This window comes from Lepidochelys kempii, chromosome 10 (genome assembly GCF_965140265.1).
Source record: "Lepidochelys kempii isolate rLepKem1 chromosome 10, rLepKem1.hap2, whole genome shotgun sequence".
Classification (NCBI taxonomy): domain Eukaryota; kingdom Metazoa; phylum Chordata; order Testudines; family Cheloniidae; genus Lepidochelys; species Lepidochelys kempii.
The window spans coordinates 33,473,667-33,491,825 of NC_133265.1; the positions used below are offsets into that span (position 1 = coordinate 33,473,667).

The 18,159-nt window shown below is 43.8% G+C and overlaps 1 protein-coding gene across 8 annotated transcripts in view; it reads right to left on the bottom strand.

The window, feature by feature from the left end:
• Positions 1-18,159, bottom strand: part of CREBBP (CREB binding protein) — a 191,712-nt gene that overhangs the window by 144,864 nt on the left and 28,689 nt on the right. For all 8 annotated transcript variants that reach the window (XM_073362777.1, XM_073362778.1, XM_073362774.1 and 5 more), the window contains exon 2: positions 11,794-12,506. In XM_073362777.1, coding sequence (XP_073218878.1) covers positions 11,794-12,506 — 713 coding nt within the window. The remainder of the gene's footprint in view (positions 1-11,793; positions 12,507-18,159) is intronic.

An 18,159-nucleotide genomic window follows, 5' to 3' on the forward strand; every position in this document is an offset into this window, starting at 1 on the left:
AGTGTCCATTCGGCCTGCACATGCACTCTCCCTCATGGTCTGCCTCGAGGCTATCTAGCACTGCCTTCAGCTCCTTTGCTTCCACAGAGACCCTTGTCAAGAACTCCAAAGCAGTTGGAGGGGGGGGCAGGTTGTGGAGCATTTATAAGGTGACAGATCTTGAAGAGCCATCATTACTGCACAAGGTGAGTAACTTCTTTAAGTAATGTCCCTGTGGCAGCTCCATTGCAGGTGACGTCACCGCAGTATCCTCCATGGAGGGCTAGAACTTTGGAATGGAGTCAATTATTGACGATAACACTGTAGAACCACAGACTGCATCAGAGGCTGAGTCACAGGTAATCGCATAGTAATCCGCAAGAGTATGGGCACAAGCCCAGGTTGCTGCCCTGCAGTTTTCATGGGGACATCTAACATCGAAAGTTAAAGTTTAACATTGCAAAGTGGAAACAGATCCTGTGGAGTATGTGAGGATTCCTGACGGGGGCAGGAGGTTCTAAACATGGTAATGGTGGTTAATCCAACTAGAGAACCATTTGGAAAGTCAGTGGGGTGATATTGTGGAGCCCTTGGATTTCTCCACAAATGAAAAGAAAAGTTTGGGAGATTTCCTAAAGTCCTTAGTCCTGTCCAAGTAGAATGCTAGGGCCCTCCTAACATCCAGCATATGTAATGTGGCCTCCCTATTGGCACGATGCAGTTTTGGAAAAAATACAGGGACGTGAATTAGCTAGGTTAAATGGAAAGATGAGGTTACCCGGAGGAGGAACTTGAGGTGTGGCCTCAAGGTGACTTTGTCCTTAAAGAAGACCATGAATAGCAGGTGCACCATCAACGCCACCCTCTCCCCTATCCTTCGAGCTAAGTAATGCCACCAGAAATGCCATCTTCATGGATAGGTGTAACAGGGAGCGGTAAGTGGCAAAGAGATCTATTGTCAGGGTCCCCTATAGGTTAAATGTCATGAAGCATTGCAGGATTCGTTTCCCATTCGTGATCGTGGGAGAAGTTCTGACTGTCAGTTTTCACATTCTGTATCCCTGGCAGGCAAGTGGCTGACATGAACATACTGTGGCAGATGCACCAATTCCAAAGTTTTATCGCTTCCACACAAAGAGGGTGATTTGGCGCCTCCTTGGTGATTTATGTAAAACATGTAGGTTATACTGTCTGTCATGACTTTTGTGAGAGTATCCCTGATGAATGGGAAAGACTATGTGCAGCCGTTTCTGACAGCTCTTCGTTCCAAGAAGTTGATATGGAGGACTGCTTCTGAGAGAGACCACTTGCCCTGGACTTCGTGGTCGTTTAAGAGGGGCTCCCCAACCTATCAGGGAGATGTCTATTGTTAGGGTTAGCATTGGTGGGGGTTATATGAACAGAATACAAACGTGGACACTGGAAGACTGCTTCCACCAATCTAGGGTGTTTGACCCTGGAGAGCATCGACAGCGGCTTCTCCAGTCCGTTTCTGCTCGGGGAGCAGACAGATCTGTGCCACATCTACAAACATTTCATGAACAACCAGGTGTGTGGAGTCACAAAAGTGCACACTGCCACGTGTTCAAGAAGTTGCAGACAATTCCCGGCCAATGTTTGTGGGCTGGCTCGGACTGTCTCTGAGACTCATGAGAGGGGCGAATCTCTGTGGAGAGAGAAATGCTCTTGCCTGTACTGCATCGAGCTCGACCCCAAAGAACTCCAGGTGTACTGGGGGTGAAGATCAATTTCTAGGTATTGACCTGTAGGCCATTATGCAATTATGCACATAGTTGTCTGGGTGGCTTACAAGGCATCCTCAAACAAAGGAGCCTGGAGGAGGCAGTCGTCCAGGTATGGATAGATAATACCCAATGTCCGCAGTTGTGCAGCTATGATGGAGACAACCTTGGAGAATACCCTGGGTGCGGACGAGAGGCCAAATGGGAGCAGTCTATACTGATAATGGTCCTGCCCAAAAGAAACTGGAGGAACCTCCCGTGAGATGGCCAGATTGAAATGTAGAAGAAGACTGAGGGCCAAAACCCAATCTCCTTGCTCCGGAGTTCGAATAATGGCTACTCACGTGACCTTCTTGAAATTTGGAGCCTTCGTTTATTTGTTCAATGCCCTCAGATCTAATATGGGTCTCCAACATCCCGTCACCTGGGAGGATTGGGAAATCTAGACAAACAGGGACTGGTTCTATGGCCCCTAGGCATAGCAGATCTATTTTCTGATGAAGCAGACTCAAGTTAAAAGGGTCCCTCAAGAGGGATAGGGATAGAAGATGGGTTTGGGGGAGGGACATGAGGTGGATGGCGTAACCCTTTGAAATAATCTCCAAGACCCATTTGTCAAAGGTGATGTTCTCCCAACTCTGTGGAAGAGGGTCAGGCAACTTCCAAAGGGACATGGAAGGTCCATAGATAGCAGCAGCCATTGTTGCAAGGGACAGTTGTTCAGGGCCTCAACTAAAGCATCAAAACTGATATTTAGAGGATGAGGGTTGAGAACTGGAAGGCTGACTGCTTCCTCTTGCATCCTGGGTCTTACGCTGTGACTTGTAATACTACTTCGACAGTGGGAACTAAGGTGTTTGGGATCTGTGAGGTGGTTGTTAGCCATATTTTCTCTTCTGTCCCACTGTGTAGATTCCCAGGGAGCAGAGCATGGCCCTGAAATCCTTTAACTTGTGAAGTGACACATCTATCTTATTGGCAAAGAGTTTGGGCACTTCAAGCAAGAGGTTCTTGACCATCACCTGCACTTCCTTCAGCAACCTGGAGAGGTGTAGCCAGAATGCCTGTCATTACCACTGCCATCAAGACCGAGCAGGCTGCCATATCTGCAGCATCCAGGGCCTTCTGTAGCATTATTCTAGCTACTAACTGACCCGCTTTAACAATGGTCTGATATTCTTCCTTTTGCACCTCTGGCAAGCAGTCAATAAACGCGATGAGTTTCTCATAATTTACATATTCCTTCTTAGCCATTATGGCTTGTAGTTCAGCACCCTGAATTGCATGGTCACCGACACGTATGTCTTCTTCCCAAACAGGTCTAGCCTCTTCCAGTCTATCATATGGAGTTGATTTGGCATGATGATGTTTTCCCTGTGCATTAACTGCATCCAAAACAATACAGTTAGGTTGAGGGTGCGTAGAGAGGAAGTCTGCCTCTTTAGCGGGGACACAGTACTTCTTGTCAGCTCTTGCACATTGGTGCAATGGAAGCTGGTTTCTGCCAGATGACCGTGGCAGGATCCAGGAGCACCTTGTTAAGCGTGTGGAATATCTACCACCTTGTGGTGTGTGTCTGTCACCACCTGTAGGGGAATTTGAAACTCATCTACCACCCTCTTAGTAAGGTCCTGAAAGAGCCTCAAGTCATCAGCTAGTGATTGAGGGGGCATCACAGCCTCATCTGGTGACGATGAAGTTTGCTGGTGGGGTAGTCTCCACTTCAAAAAGTCTGGCCTCCTGTCCTTCAAAAGTTTCTTCCTCAGGCTCTGGGCCCCTGGACACTAAAGCTGTAGTGACCGCCTGATGGATTCTTTATGATAGACAATGGATGCTCGCAAGGTTTAAATCTGTAATCATCCATGGATTCCAGTACAGCCACAAGGCAGGTCGGGGGGGTGGGGGAGAAGGAGGGAGAGGATGGGTAGCAGTGGTGCTAATGAAGGTTGGCATAAGGGTGCGGTTGGTGAGGTCCCTGATGTTGCAATGATGGGACATTGTGAGAAACCAGGGAAAGGAGGGCAGTGACCAGGATGACAGATTCCTCACTGGAGAAGGGTGGTGCTGACCAGGGCACTGTGGGTAAATGGCCCAGTATCAACGGTAATTTAGGGGACCTAGACATGCTTGGTACCAGGGCTCTGGTACCAAGTAGTGGTGATTCTGGTTCTTTTGTTCTTGAGGGACCTGTCAGTCACTGAACTTTTGCCATACTGTTGATACACTTGGTACAGTCGAGGAGTGTTGATGTCAACTCGTTGGTACCATAAGTTGTTTATGGGATGAATATTAGGATGAGGGGTGTTTTGCCACACTCATTGCCAAGGATGGTTTTGTCTGAGCTCATCTTTTAGAGACGGTTCGGTCTCTGTCTATCTCTGGGAGGTGGTGACACTGCCTCCGCACCTGTGCCCATCAGGTACTTAGATAGTTCCCTGATATTTCTGGGTACTGTGCTTCAGAGCTGTCAGTACTGAGATGGCCAAGCACGCCAGGGATCCCCTCTGGCTGGCCAAGGACTCAAGTTTGAGGGGTTGGAGCCCTTTTTCCAGAGGCTTTGCAGTGGTGGGGGGGGGGGGCGGAGATCAGCCAACTTCTTTCACAATTCTACCCTCTGGATGTTGAAGGCTCTGTGGACAATCTTCGTCCTGGAGAACTGGGTTCAGTCAGCAGCTGAAGAGCACGCTCCATGAGGAGACGTTTAACTTGAGCTCCCAGTTCTTATGAGATCTCACCTTTAGCTTCTGGCAGAAAGAATGTGCGTGTCCACCAGACACAATGAAAGTGTCTGTTCGTTATTGGGATTGCCTCATTGCAAGAGAGGCACTTCTTGAAGCCAAGGGAACCAGGCATTCCCCTCCTGGGGTAATCACTCCCAAAAAGGCAGGGAAACGTGAAAGGTGTGGTTTTTGATTTTTTATTTAAAGAACTGAAAAACTTAATTCAACTACTAAATCCCCATAGAAGGTGATCCCCCCGAACAAGGGCAGGAAACATGAAAGAAATTCTTTTTTAAAATGAAAATGGAAAGTCTAAGAACATTTACTGCTTCTACTAAACACTTACTGCCAAGAAGGAAGGGCTTACTCTGTTCCTGGCCAAAGGCGGCCAAGAAAGAACTGAGGGTGGTTCGCCTGCGCAGTACTAGATAGCCTTGAGGCAGATCACAAGGGAGGGAGAGTGCATGTGTGGGCTGAACAGACACAGTTATCTAAATTCTCCGATTAGATACACCTACAGTATGGAGCACCCACATGGACACTACTCGAAGAAGAACACTAGTTAATCTAGGTCATTCCACAAGATTGTCTGACAAGACTACGACAAGATTGTTCCTTACTATATATTTACAGTATCGTGTTTTGTCTATTTTAAAGTAGTCCAAGTGATAATGCTTTATCTCCCAGCCTAACAGATCTCAATGTGAGGAAATTTTTCCTGCTGTTCAACACATTAGCTCTAGTTGTATCTAAATATTTAATCTTGGTGCTGATACTCTTCCAGTATATTGATTGCTGGGTGTTAAAACTGTTTAGCCATTCTCTGCACATCTTGCCTATATTTGTCCCATGTAAGTAAATCCCTTTGCAACTGTGTAGGCATTTTTGTTGCTCTTCTCCATATCCTTTTAATTTGTCTACATCTTCCTGACACTGAATAGCCAAGGAGTGAAGAGCATGAAAAAAATGTTCTTTTCTCAAAAGGTCTGGAAGCCTACTGTCAGATCACTCACCATGCACCTTTCTAGTACTGACCCAAAGGCAAGCTTTATCCTCCAAGATCTTAGGAGAATTCAGGACACATTAATGCGGATGGATAGGACGAGCATGATCCCAAGGGCACAGTGATGTAGATCAATGTAAATGCCAATCCAACTCCCACTTCCCTTTAGAATAAGCTTCAAAACAGTTCACAGGCGCACTTTATACCTCTCTCAAATTTTCCCCTCTACCATTGAGGAAAAAACCCTGGGAAAAAGAAAAACCAAAAAAGCTCCACTAACATGGGATGAACTCTGTGACTGACACCAGTGAGAAAAAAAATGGAAAGAGAGGTGGTCAGAGCAGAGCAACCCTGAAAGGCCCTCTAAACTAAAAGCTGAGGAGCAAGAAAACGATTACTTCCCTGTGTGGTAACTGCTCTTTGAGATGTGTTGTGCACATATACATTCAAGTGGAGATTTATGTGCACCCAATGAACTCAAGTTGGAGACTTTTGCAGCAGTACCACTAGGACACAAATGCATCCTTGTGCAGTGAGCAGAGGCCATAAAGGGGCATGACTACTGCCTCCTTGTTTCTTCACACAGACATCTAATACCTGAACTACAGAGATGGTGGGTTGGTTGTACAATGTATGCATGCACGCACAGAAAAATCAAAGAACAGTAGTTATGGAACAGGAAAGAAGCCATCTTCAATCCTTCAAGTGATTGTGCACATATACATTCCAGTGAAGGTGACTCATCAGCTATTCCCTTACAGGTGACGAAACTTTGGATTACACGGAGAGAGACTGTAGCACTGACTTGCCAAAATGGCATTGCCCAAGAAAGCTTGAGCGATAACTGTGTCTGGAGAAGGTTTGTACCAATGATCACACTGCTGCCTTGCAAACGTCCACATCAGTATGTTACTCAAGAAGGCTGACGAACTGGAATGAGCCCTTGTAGAATGGGCCGTTATTCTAGAAGGAGGAATAACATTTGCTAGATTATAACAGAGTTTGGTAAAAGTCAGAAATGCAGCGATATACATGCTGGTCTGTAACCAGTTCCCCTTTACTACTTTCAATAAAGAGCAGTACCATCTACTGGTAGTGCGCATTCCCTACTATGAATCAAAGATACTTTCTGTGGCCAGGATTGAAGGCAGCATACCAATCCTTCTTCACTATGGATGGGATAATAGATGCAAGGGTAACCATTTTGAACTTGATTTTCTTGATGAATATGTTCAGCTTTCTTATATCTAGGAGGGGCCAAAGACAGCCTCCCTTTTGGGGAATCAGGAAATAGCGGGAATAAAATCCTTTCCCTCTGTGTTGGTAAGTAACTTCTGCTATTGCTCTCTGATTAAAGAGAGACTAGAAGTCTTAAAATTAATACAGCCTTGTGAAATGGGTCCCAGAAAAGGGATGGGAAGCAGGTTTTGGGAAGGGGACAGAAGCAAACTAGATAACATTTCCCTCCTGCACAGCGCTGCGATCCCAACTGTGGAAAAGGACTGCCGCCCTTGCACTGTAAAAAAAAGACAGAGGACTTCAAAAGATTCCCATATAACTCTTCATGCTCAGGGTTTTTATACCCTAGCGACGAAGACGACAAACAGCATAGACCTTGCTACTACTCGAGACTTCAGGATGTCTCTAGATGGAGATCTAAACTTCCTATCAGCTCTGTCCACAGCAGGCCCTTCTAGATCTTGGCTTCATTAGGGTCATCTTGTCATCACAGTTGTGGACAGCATACAGACTGTAAACCATCTTTAAAAAAAAAAATTGACATCTCCCTTCATCCCCCAAATAGATTCAATCTATTTCCCTAAGTTAAGTATCCTCACACCTTCTTGTCAACTGTCTAAATGGGCCATCTTGATTATCACTACAAAAGTTTTTCTCCTGCTAACAGCTCATCTTAACTAATTAGCCTCTTACAGTTTGTACTGAAACTTCCAACTTCTCTGTATATATTGGAAAGATCATGAAAGATCATGCTCTAATAAATTTGTTAGTCTCTAAGGTGCCACAAGTACTCCTGTTCTTTTTGTGGATACAGACTAACACGGCTGCTACTCTGACACCTATATACCAAATGAGAATCTCTCTTTCTAAACTGGCTAACCAAGGCTCACAAGTGACAGGAAGCTCCAACTCCCAGCACAGGCGGTAAGAAGGAACAGAGAGGGAGGCAACAGCTACATCACTTTTGTGTCCCCTGCTCTGTGCATGAGGAGGGCAGGAGCATATGTGCAAACCAGCGGTACTCTTGGCAAAAGTCTCCAACTTGATTGTACTGGGTACACATATGCCTACAGTGGAATGTATAGATTCACAATCACTCAAAGGAGAACCATCAGTTCTGAATTAGTATACTTAGGATACAGAAACAGCTTAGTATGTTTTATTGTCTTAATAAATGAACAATTGAAGACTAAAATGGATAATAAATAAATAAATAAAGTGAATAATAAAGAGGAAGGTTAATTAAAATGTCTCACTTATATCAAGTGACAAATGAGTTCCACAGGCTAGTTGTGCAATGCATGAAATTGCTTTTTTCAATTTTGCTGTAGTTCTCCTAGTTCTTTTCTTTCAAGGGTACAAGTATTAGTGCCTGATTTACCTTCACTGTAACACTGTATTATACACTTTTATCCTGTCCTCTCTGGCTAACAGACCCAATCTTTACACTCCCCATATGGAAACGTTTCTGTGCCTCTAATTGTTCTCGCCATGCATCTCTAAATTCACTCTCTGCCATACCTATTTGAGACAGGGTGATCAGAACTGAACACAGTATTTATTCTATGTGAGGGCATACCACTAATTTATATAATGGGATTATATTTTCAGTATTATTTTCCATTTCCTTATGCAACCTAACATTTACTTTTCTTTTCTAAAACTAAAGCACAATTAGGTCCAAGTCTTTTTCACAGAATCACAGAGTTTAAGGCCAGAAGGAACCACCGCATTATGTAGTCTGACCTCCCATGTAGCACAGGCCCCCAATACCTCGCAGCACCTACACCCTAAATCCAACAACCAAAATTAGACCAAAGTCTTAGAGCCCATAAGAAGCTACACTATTATGTGCAACAGAGGGGACCAAGGCCCCCGAGGGACCAAGGTGCACCAGTGCCGAAGGCCCCCACAATGGCAGAGAAATTATTAAGATACACCCAGATAACCCTGGCAAGTGACCCACAACTACATGCTGCAGAGGAAAGCAACCCCCTCCCCAAGGTCACTGCTAATTAAAATTCCTTCCTGACTTCACATATTGCAATCAGTCAGATCCTGAGCACATAAAAATCAGCCAGGCAAGCACCAGAGAGAATGCTCAGTGCCACCTATGAGTCCTTGCCTTCCCCTCCAAAGTCCCCTCCATCGTGGCCTTCTCTATGCTTTCAGAGGAAGGGGTTAAAAAAAACAAAAAACCAACACTAGAATACTATTTATTCCCCTTGGGGAGGGGCGGTTGATCTCTTTCTGACCCCTGCAGGAAACTGGCTGAAACCCTGAAGCATGAGCTTTTAGGAATATAGGACATAAGCCAGAAGTGAATCCAAAGCTGTTGAGCCCCTCCCCCAACCATCACAAGTAAGCTGGCGTACAACCACAGTACATTTGTCCAGCTTTTCTTAAAACTAAATAAGTTGTTTGCCCCCACAATTCCTATTGGCATGCTATTCCAGAACCCGTCCCCTCTGATGGCCTCCTTCTAATTTCCAGACTGAATTTGTTCATGGCTAATTTATAACCACTTGTGCTTGTACCAACATTGTCTTTAGTTTAATAGCTCATCACCCTCCCTAGTGCTTACCCCCTAATGTATTTATCCAGAGAAGTCATATAATCTCTCAGCCTTTTTTTTGCTGCACTAAGCAAACCACACTCTTCCACATACTCTGTTTAGAACTCAACGCATTGCGAGATCAGGGCCACAGACCGAAAGGCCTCTTCAACAGAGAGCTTGTCTTCCTGAGTGTTTGAAATATATGTCATTGATAAGTTCTTTAAAAAAAAAATTGCATCACAGAATAAAAAAGCAGAAGTCACATGACCTCCATTCAGCTTGATAAGTGATTCTTACTCAAAACTGCTAAAATTAACTCCAGGGCAGAGGGCCCAAGTAAGGACCTCTGGCCCAAGTAAGGACCTCTGCCCCAAAGTCCATTTCATCTTAAGTGCATACAATCAAGTTATAACCTACATAACACAGCTGTGTAGAAGCTAAAGAAACCTGCTCCAATGGGTTACTTTTTAAAAAATCAAGTATCGGGGATAGCCGTGTTAGTCTGTATCCACAAAAACAACAAGGAGTCTGGTGGCCGGACTCCTTGTTGTTTTTAAAAAACAGAAATAAGCCAAATAATTAGATATTTTCATTCCATTTCCACACATTTCAGAGAAAAACAAATCTAGTACAAGAAAATAATCACCTACCCCTTTCCCTACTTACTTCCCAATAACCATTCTTCTCCTGTAACTATAGCAGTCAATCGCTATACAAAGAGCATCTAAATGTTTAGGTTCATAGACTGACGATAAGTATGCTCAGCTTTACATCATGCTGCCAATCTGTTTAGACCTTTAAGCTTCCCTTCGTTAAAATAAAGAAAATCATCCCCCAATGGGGATGAGCAGAATTTGTGCCCCAACTTCTGTCAGCAACGAACCAACAAATTTAACACACTGCAGCCAAGAGTGATACTAAAATGGTCCCCAACCCTCAGACAGGGTCCAGGGAAATTCCTTACTAGAAAGCTCTGCACTCCCAGCTGTTGAAGAAGTGAAGTGGCTGGTAGACTACACTTCACACAGAAAATATGCTCTTCCCCTGTCAGGTTTAGCCTAGTGGCCTATGTGAAATAAACAGTCTTCATAACAGAACCCAAAGAGATATGTAGCCACATCACCAAACTACTCAATGCATTCTTGTTTGCAGTTTCAGCAGAAGCGTAAAGAACTGAGTGGTAATGGAAACTGAACCTGACTTTTTGTGTTCAGTGGCTAAATAGGATGTCAGTGTCCAATACTACCACATGACTTTTACACTTTTCCAATATCTCAAATTTGTAACTACAGCAACAATACACAAAAGTGGGGTCCCTGAGATTCCAATATGAAAAGAGACTCTGACAATAGCAGTTTTGCTTAACTTGTGAAACATGACTTTTCCCCACCCACTAGTAAGAGATGTGTTATAGACCAGATCGATAAATGCAATAAATACAAAAACTCTGACTCTGCTCTTCAGCTGTGTGTGTGGGTGGGGGGGGGGGGGGGAAGAGGGGCGCTATAAATGGGTGACTTGCCACTCACACACTTGTACTGTCTCTGACAGTCTCATAGCCCTCTGACAGACAGGTGTCTACATCACAAAAACAGTCACTATAATTCTGCTAATTGGTACCCGTCTTTAAGCAAAGAAGCCAAAGACTTCAATGGGATCATACTGACATGGCAGTATGGAGAAGCGTGTATTGCCTCTGCCTATTCTGTAATTTTTCTGTAAACAGGTACATATCTTCAAGCCTCTCAGTCTAGCACCTTTTATCAGTACTAAATGTGCTTAGCTTGAAATAAACACTTTTTCTGTTTGCTAGAGTAAAGCATACAGAAATGGTCAGTAAACCATTTTTTTTTCTTTTTTGGGCCACTGAATTCTTCTCTTCCAATAACTTACTAGCAAGATTTTGTCCTAGTTTTAGCCTTCTTCAAAGAGATTCTAAACAGCCATTTTCATTTATGATGATAATAAAAGCAGTGCTTTCATTGTGTCTCATTTTCAGGACATCCTAATGCCTGAAACGGATAAGTGCAGAATTCACAAAGCAAATTTTTCCTCTTTTCTTTTTCTTACTACACACAATGGAACGCAATAAGAGAATCAGAGTTGAATCAGAATTTTTTTTAAACAGTGAAACATTCATTGCTGAAAAGACTTGATACACAGTATTTATAGTCTTAGGCTAATTTTAAAATGAAACTTCAAAACCCAATTTTCTTTAAATTACACATATCCTATTGTAAGCATGAAACCTTTAAAATTTTCACATGATAAATAGATTACTTAAGCAGGACCAAAGTTTCCTCTTCCGCTCAGAAATGTGATCTGTTTGGGATCTTTAGCACACAGTCAGTTAAATTACACTCATCACTACTAAAAGTCTAGTATCTTAGTTTTACATGAACCAGGGATATCTAATTTACACCTAATAAAAACTGAAAACAAATACTTTCAAGACGCCTGAATTTTTATCAGTTACTAAAATCAATTTCTCAGATACCTGGAGGAAAAACATGAATCTAGACAGATAGAATTTATAAAGTTATATGTACATACTTTTGTCATTGCTCCCGTCTGTGCTGTGTTCAGGCCTGCATGACCAGCCATCTGTGGTGACACTTGAGTTAAAGTCTCTGCCAGCACACTGCCTGCATTCCCTTGCATGGAAGGGGCAGAATATTGCATTCCTGCTCCCCTTCCTCTTCCAGCTGCCCCAAGAGATCCATTCATTACCTGCCCTTGTCCTTGCTGAGGCTGATTCATTAAATTGTGGCCAGAGTTACTGTTGAGAAGGCCCTGGTGAGTCTGACTGAAATTAGCATTCATACATATCCCAGGTCCAGTCTGTGATGTTGCAGGGCTGCTTGTCACCATCCCCACTTGCTTTTGTGCTTGAGAGTTCAGTGCTTGTGATGCAGGTGTGGTAGGTCCAGAGGTGCTGGCTGCCTGCTTTGCCAGGTTTGAAGCAGAAGTGTCTCCCTGGTTTAAAGGGCTCTTACCCATAGCACCCAGATTACTAATGTTAGCACTGTTCGGCTGCCCTTGGACTTGGCTACCAACTCCTTGCTGGACAGGGCTATTTGAGTTCACATTTCCAATCCCAGGATTTAGGGTAGAGCTACCGCTTCCCCTTAGAAGTTCAGAAAGTTGTTTGTGTTTGGAAGCTGCATCTGGAACAAGATTTCCACTGCTATTTAGAAGGCTTAACTCTCCATTGGGGATCAGCTCATCAGGAAGATCATTTTCCAAGTCAAACAGAGATCCAAAATCTACAAGTTAAACAGAAATTTATATAAGACACCAAATACACTGAACAGGCAAAGCAACTATAGTCTATTTGTTCATATAGCTTTATTTTAACCATAACAAGAGACGTTATATGTTAACACAAATCCAAAAATGTATGCCTTATTTTACTACTAATATTTACTTATTAATATCCATCAATATCTCCACAGGGAAAGAGTGACTGCAGATGCAGCAGTAATTATAGATTGTTTTTATACAGAAAGTGCATCTCCACTGAAATGTACGCAAAGTACAACTCTGTAAAGCAGATTAAGTGGAAGTACTCCCCACTTAAATGTACATATTTGTCCTAAGCTTTTGCTGTTGTTGTTTTCAAAACATCAGTTATGACTTCACTATAGCATCAAACAAAAGAAAATAGGTTTAACAATGTTAGCGTCCTCAAACATTTGCAAATTCAGCAGGGAACAGGAGATAACTGGCAAACTAAACTACTCTTCATATAAGTCTTCCCTTTATTCAAGTCTCCATACTAAGCAAGTCACTTCCTAATACACCTGACCCTCCCCCCCCATAAAAAAAAATCGATCAATATATAAAATCACTTCTACAGTTAGGCCAGTGAAGTATATTACAATATAAATGCTATTCCATCTCTCACATTCTGAGCACAGCACTGTCCTACAATACGGCTCTCAGATTAAGAACTCGAATTCATTAAGATTATGTGGAGATTTCATGTGGAGATATCCAAGGCTGAAGGAAGCTACACAGTTTCAGAGGATTGCTGTTAAACCCTTGGGGAGGAACAGATGGCTCTGTCACAGGGAGGACACCGGCAGCTGGTTACTTCTGACAGCAGGCAGTGCTCCACCAATACTCCCAACCCACCCACCATGGTGATGGAAAACAGGTATGGTGCCCTGACAATGAGGAACCACCCACGAAGGTGGAGGAGGAGAAGCCATCTACCCCCAAGGCTGGGAAGATCGCAGCCACCACTCCCAAGAGGAAATATATGATAGTGATGACTGGTGACTCTTTTTTGAGAGGCCCCCAGCTGTTGTCCTGACATGACATGTCCTGACATGGAGGTAAGCTGCCTGCCAGGGGCCCATATCGGAGACGTTACAGAGGGATTGTTGAGGATCATCCAGCCCTCTGACTACTACCCCACGCTACTCATCCATGTGGGCACTAAAGATACTGCGAAGTATGACCCTACTGCGAGGTATAAATTAGTAGGGGAAGCAAAAGTGGATGGGAACCTGGGAGGCAGTGACCATGAGATGGTCGAGTTCAGGATCCTGACCAAAGGAAGAAAGGAGAGCAGCGAAATACAGATCCTGGATTTCAGAAAAGCAGACTTTCACTCCCTCAGGGAACTGATGGGCAGGATCCTCTGGGAGAACAACATGAGGGGGAAAGGAGTCCAGAAGAGCTGGCTGTATTTTAAAGAATCCTTATTTAGGTTGCAGGAACAAACCATCCCGATATGTAGAAAGAACAGGAAATATGGCAGGCGACCATCTTGGCTTAACAGAGAAATCCTTGCTGATCTTGAACACAAAAAAGAAGCTTACAAGAAGTGGAAGATTGGACAAATGACCAGGGAGGAGTATAAAAATATTGCTCAGGCATGCAGGAATGAAATCAGGAAGGCCAAATCACAATTGGAGTTGCAGCTAGCAAGAGATGTTAAGAGTAACAAGAAGGGTTTCTTCAGGTATGTTAGCAACAAGAAGAAAGTCAAGGAAAGAGTTGGCCCCTTGCTGAATGAGGAAGGCAACCTAGTGACAGAGGATGTGGAAAAAGCTAATGTACTCAATGCTTTTTTTGCCTCTACCTTCACGAACAAGATCAGCTCCCAGACTACTGCACTGGGCAGCACAGCATGGGGAGGAGGTGACCAGCCCTCTGTGAAGAAAGAAGTGGTTCAGGAGTATTTAGAAAAGCTGGGATGAGTATAAGACCACAGAGCCGGATGCGCTGCATCCGAGGGTGCTAAAGGAGTTGGCATATGTGATTGAAGAGCCATTGGTCATTATCTTTGAAAACTCATGGCAATCGGGGGAGGTCCCAGATGACTGAAAAAAGGCTAATGTAGCACCCATCTTTAAAAAAGGGAAGGAGGAGGATCTGGGAAACTACAGGCCAGTCAGCCTCACCTCAATCCCTGGAAAAATCATGGAGCAGGTCCTCTAGTAATCAATTTTGAAGCAGTTCAAGGAAAGGAAAGTGATCTGGAACAGTTAGCATGGATTCACCATGGGCAAGTCATGCCTGACTAACTTGACTGCCTTCTATGAGGAGATAACTGTAGCCCCTTGGGGGGGGGGGGCTGCTAGCCCGCTCCCCAGAGGGGGGGAGTGAGGGACCACAGCTGTGGACATCATCAAAAAAAAATATAAAAAAATTATGAGATAACTGGCTCTGGATGAGGGGAAAGCAGTGGACATGTTATTCCTTGACTTTAGCAAAGCTTTTGATAGTATTCTTGTCAGCAAGTTAAAGAAGTATGAGCTAGATGAATGGACTATAAGGTGGATAGAAAGCTGGCTAGACTATCGGGCTGAACAGGTAGTGATCAATGGCTCCATGTCTAGTTAGCAGCTGGTATCAAACAGTGTGCCCCAGGGTCGGTCCTGGGGCCGGTTTTGTTCAACATCTTCATTAACGATCAGGGGGATGGTGTGGATTGCACTCTCAGCAAGTTTGCAGATGACACTAAACTGGGAGGAGTGGTAGATAGGCTGGAGGGTAGGGGCAGGATACAGAGGGACCTAGACAAATTAGAGGATTGGGCCAAAAGAAATCTGATGAGGTTCAACAAGGACAAGGGCAGAGTCCTACACTTAGGATGGAAGAATCCCATGCACTGCTACAGACTAGGGACCAAGTGACTAGGCAGCAGTTCTGCAGAAAAGGACCTAGGGGTGACAGTGGATGAGAAGTTGGATATGAGTCAACAGTGTGCCCTTGTTGCCAAGAAGGCAAACAGCATTTTGGGCTGTATAAGTAGGAGCACTGCCAGCAGATCAAGGGACATGATCATTCCCCTCTATTCGACATTGATGACACCTCATCTGTAGTACTGTGACCAGTTTTGGGCCCCACACTACAAGAAGGATGTAGTAAAATTGGAGAGTGTCCAGCAGAGGGCAATAAAAATGGTTAGGGGGCTGGAGCACATGACTTATGAGGAGAGGCTGAGGGAACTGGGATTATTTAGTCTGCAGAAGAGACAAATGGGAGGGGGGGGGCGATTTTAAGATATATTATAGCTCCAAGATATCTCATCATGGAATAGAGATTAGAAATTTGAATTCTATAGTATGAGACAACATATTCATATAATGTTTACGAAAAGTTTTGTAAATGAGTTCGAATAGTTCCAATCTTATGGGGGGTCCATGGGCTTTTGTATAGATTATTTAGGTTAAACTTTCTATCTACCCAATGGGATTCAGTGCTCAGTCTAGAAGATACCATCAGAGATGTTTAGTTTTGCAGTTCTCAAACAGTGTATCTGTGTCTCCAGAGATGACATGCTTGTTAACAGCAAAAATGTTTTAAAATAAATATACAGAGGTAAGAAATAAGAGACCTCAACCCTATTGTCCCTCTGAAAATTTATGTATAGAATCAATCCCTTACCTCTCTCTAAAAGTGCAAAATTTCAAAAGTTCAATGATAGAAGATTGTTGGGGGTGGAATAGATCCGAACAAGGAGAAGAAGTCTGGAGATAAATGTGAGACGGGAGGGACAGACAGTAGAAACAGAAGTGAAACTGTTTGAGCAGCATTTTCCAGAAGTCTTGAGGTCTTTCTGAGTATAGCCTTCATTGATTTGAGATCTACCATACCATTCTCTCACTAGAAGGGAAAACCTCTAATGGCAGCAAGCCGTAAAGAGAGACCCAGTTTGGGAATATTTTAAATGAAGTTCCTCTACCTGTGAGTAAAACAGGCATGCATGCAAAATGCAAACAGTGCAACAAAGAAATGCAAGGCCTGGTTGCCCGAATGAAACATCATCATGAGAAGTGTTCCTTCTCAAGAGGAAGCTGCGTTGAAGATGATGAAAGGAACATGTCTGAACATGCAGGATCTTCAGGTTGGTAAACTTTTATTTTACACTTCTTTCTTAAGGACTGCCTGTCTTCCTTCTTGACTATTCTTGAATTTTCATGTTTGAGGAAAAAATATAGTTGTCATTCTATGGTACTATCACTTTAGATGCAATTGTGATAAAAAATAAATAGCTGAAATAGGCAGATCTTCCTTTTACAATTTCACCTTTAAAGTAGTACGGAGTGTCAGTTAACGCAATGAGTAATACCCTAAATAAGCAGTATGGTAATAATAATTAACTAACTGCACTGACTTATTTTGTTTAGGAGAATCCATCCTCTGAAGATTATCCACCTTCAAGATCACTATCATTTTGTATAGTTTCAGAGTTATCTGCCAATGATAGCGTTTCAATCACATCATGTATGTCACATAGCCACAGTATATCACCTCTAGCAAAACGAAAAAACAATTCTCCATCATCCAGACACAACCATAAAATAAGTCTGTGATAAGAACCAGCAGATTACCACAGAAGAAGGGAATTCCTAACAGAAACAACTGATACATCAGGAAATGGACACATAGCAGAATACTTACAAGTAGCAGCAATAAAAGCTATATCAAACTGTGGGGAAAAAATTCAAATGTCTAGTACACAGCTTTGTCACAGACAATGCTGCAAATGTATCCAAGACGAGAAGAACCTATTTACAAGGGAGTGAAGAGAGTCCCAAGCTAACAACATACGGTTGCAGTGCTCATTTAATGCACCTCCTAGCCAAAGACTTCAGTGTTCCAGAAATAAAGGCTAATGTTGTTGAAATTGCAGAATTCTTCCGTAACAACTGCTTTGCAGCAGCTGCTCTGAAAAAAGTGGAAAGAACGAAGCTAACTCTCCCACAAGATATGCGATGGAATTCAGTAGTGGACTGTTTTGAGCACTGTATCAAGAACTGGCCTAATCCGATGACAAGTTTGTGAACAAAATCATAAAAAAAACAGATGGCACTGTCACAGCCAAAGTTCTCAACATTGGGCTTAAGAGAAATGTTGAACACATGCCGAGTACTCTGAAGCCTATTTCTGTAGGCTTGAACAAAATGCAGGGAAATACACCTCTACGCCAATAGAACGCGGTCCTCAGGAGACTAAAAAAAATCTCAAAGCATTATAGGTGAGACCGTGTTGTATCAAACTTGCTTTGGCACCCCCCGTTCCTTGTTTCCTCACTGCCCCCTCCAGAGACCCCCATCCCTAATCACCCCCAGAACCCCACCCCCTATCCAACCCCCCTGTTCCCTGTCCCCTGACTGCTTCGACCCCTATCCACACCCCTCGCCCCGACAGGCATTCACCCGCAATGGCGGGAAGCGGAGCAATGCGGCCCCAGCCCACTTCACTCCGCCACCTCCCAGCCATGGCACTCCATTTCCTGCCACCGGTGAGTGCAGGGAGGTTGGGGAAAGGACGCCCCCTGCACTCACTTGCGGCAGGAAGCGGAGAGATGCGGCCACAGCCTACTCCGCTTTCCTTGCCCCAGCCCCAGCCATGTCGCTGTGGGCAGGGTTGGGGAAAGGTCCCGCACTCACCTGCGGC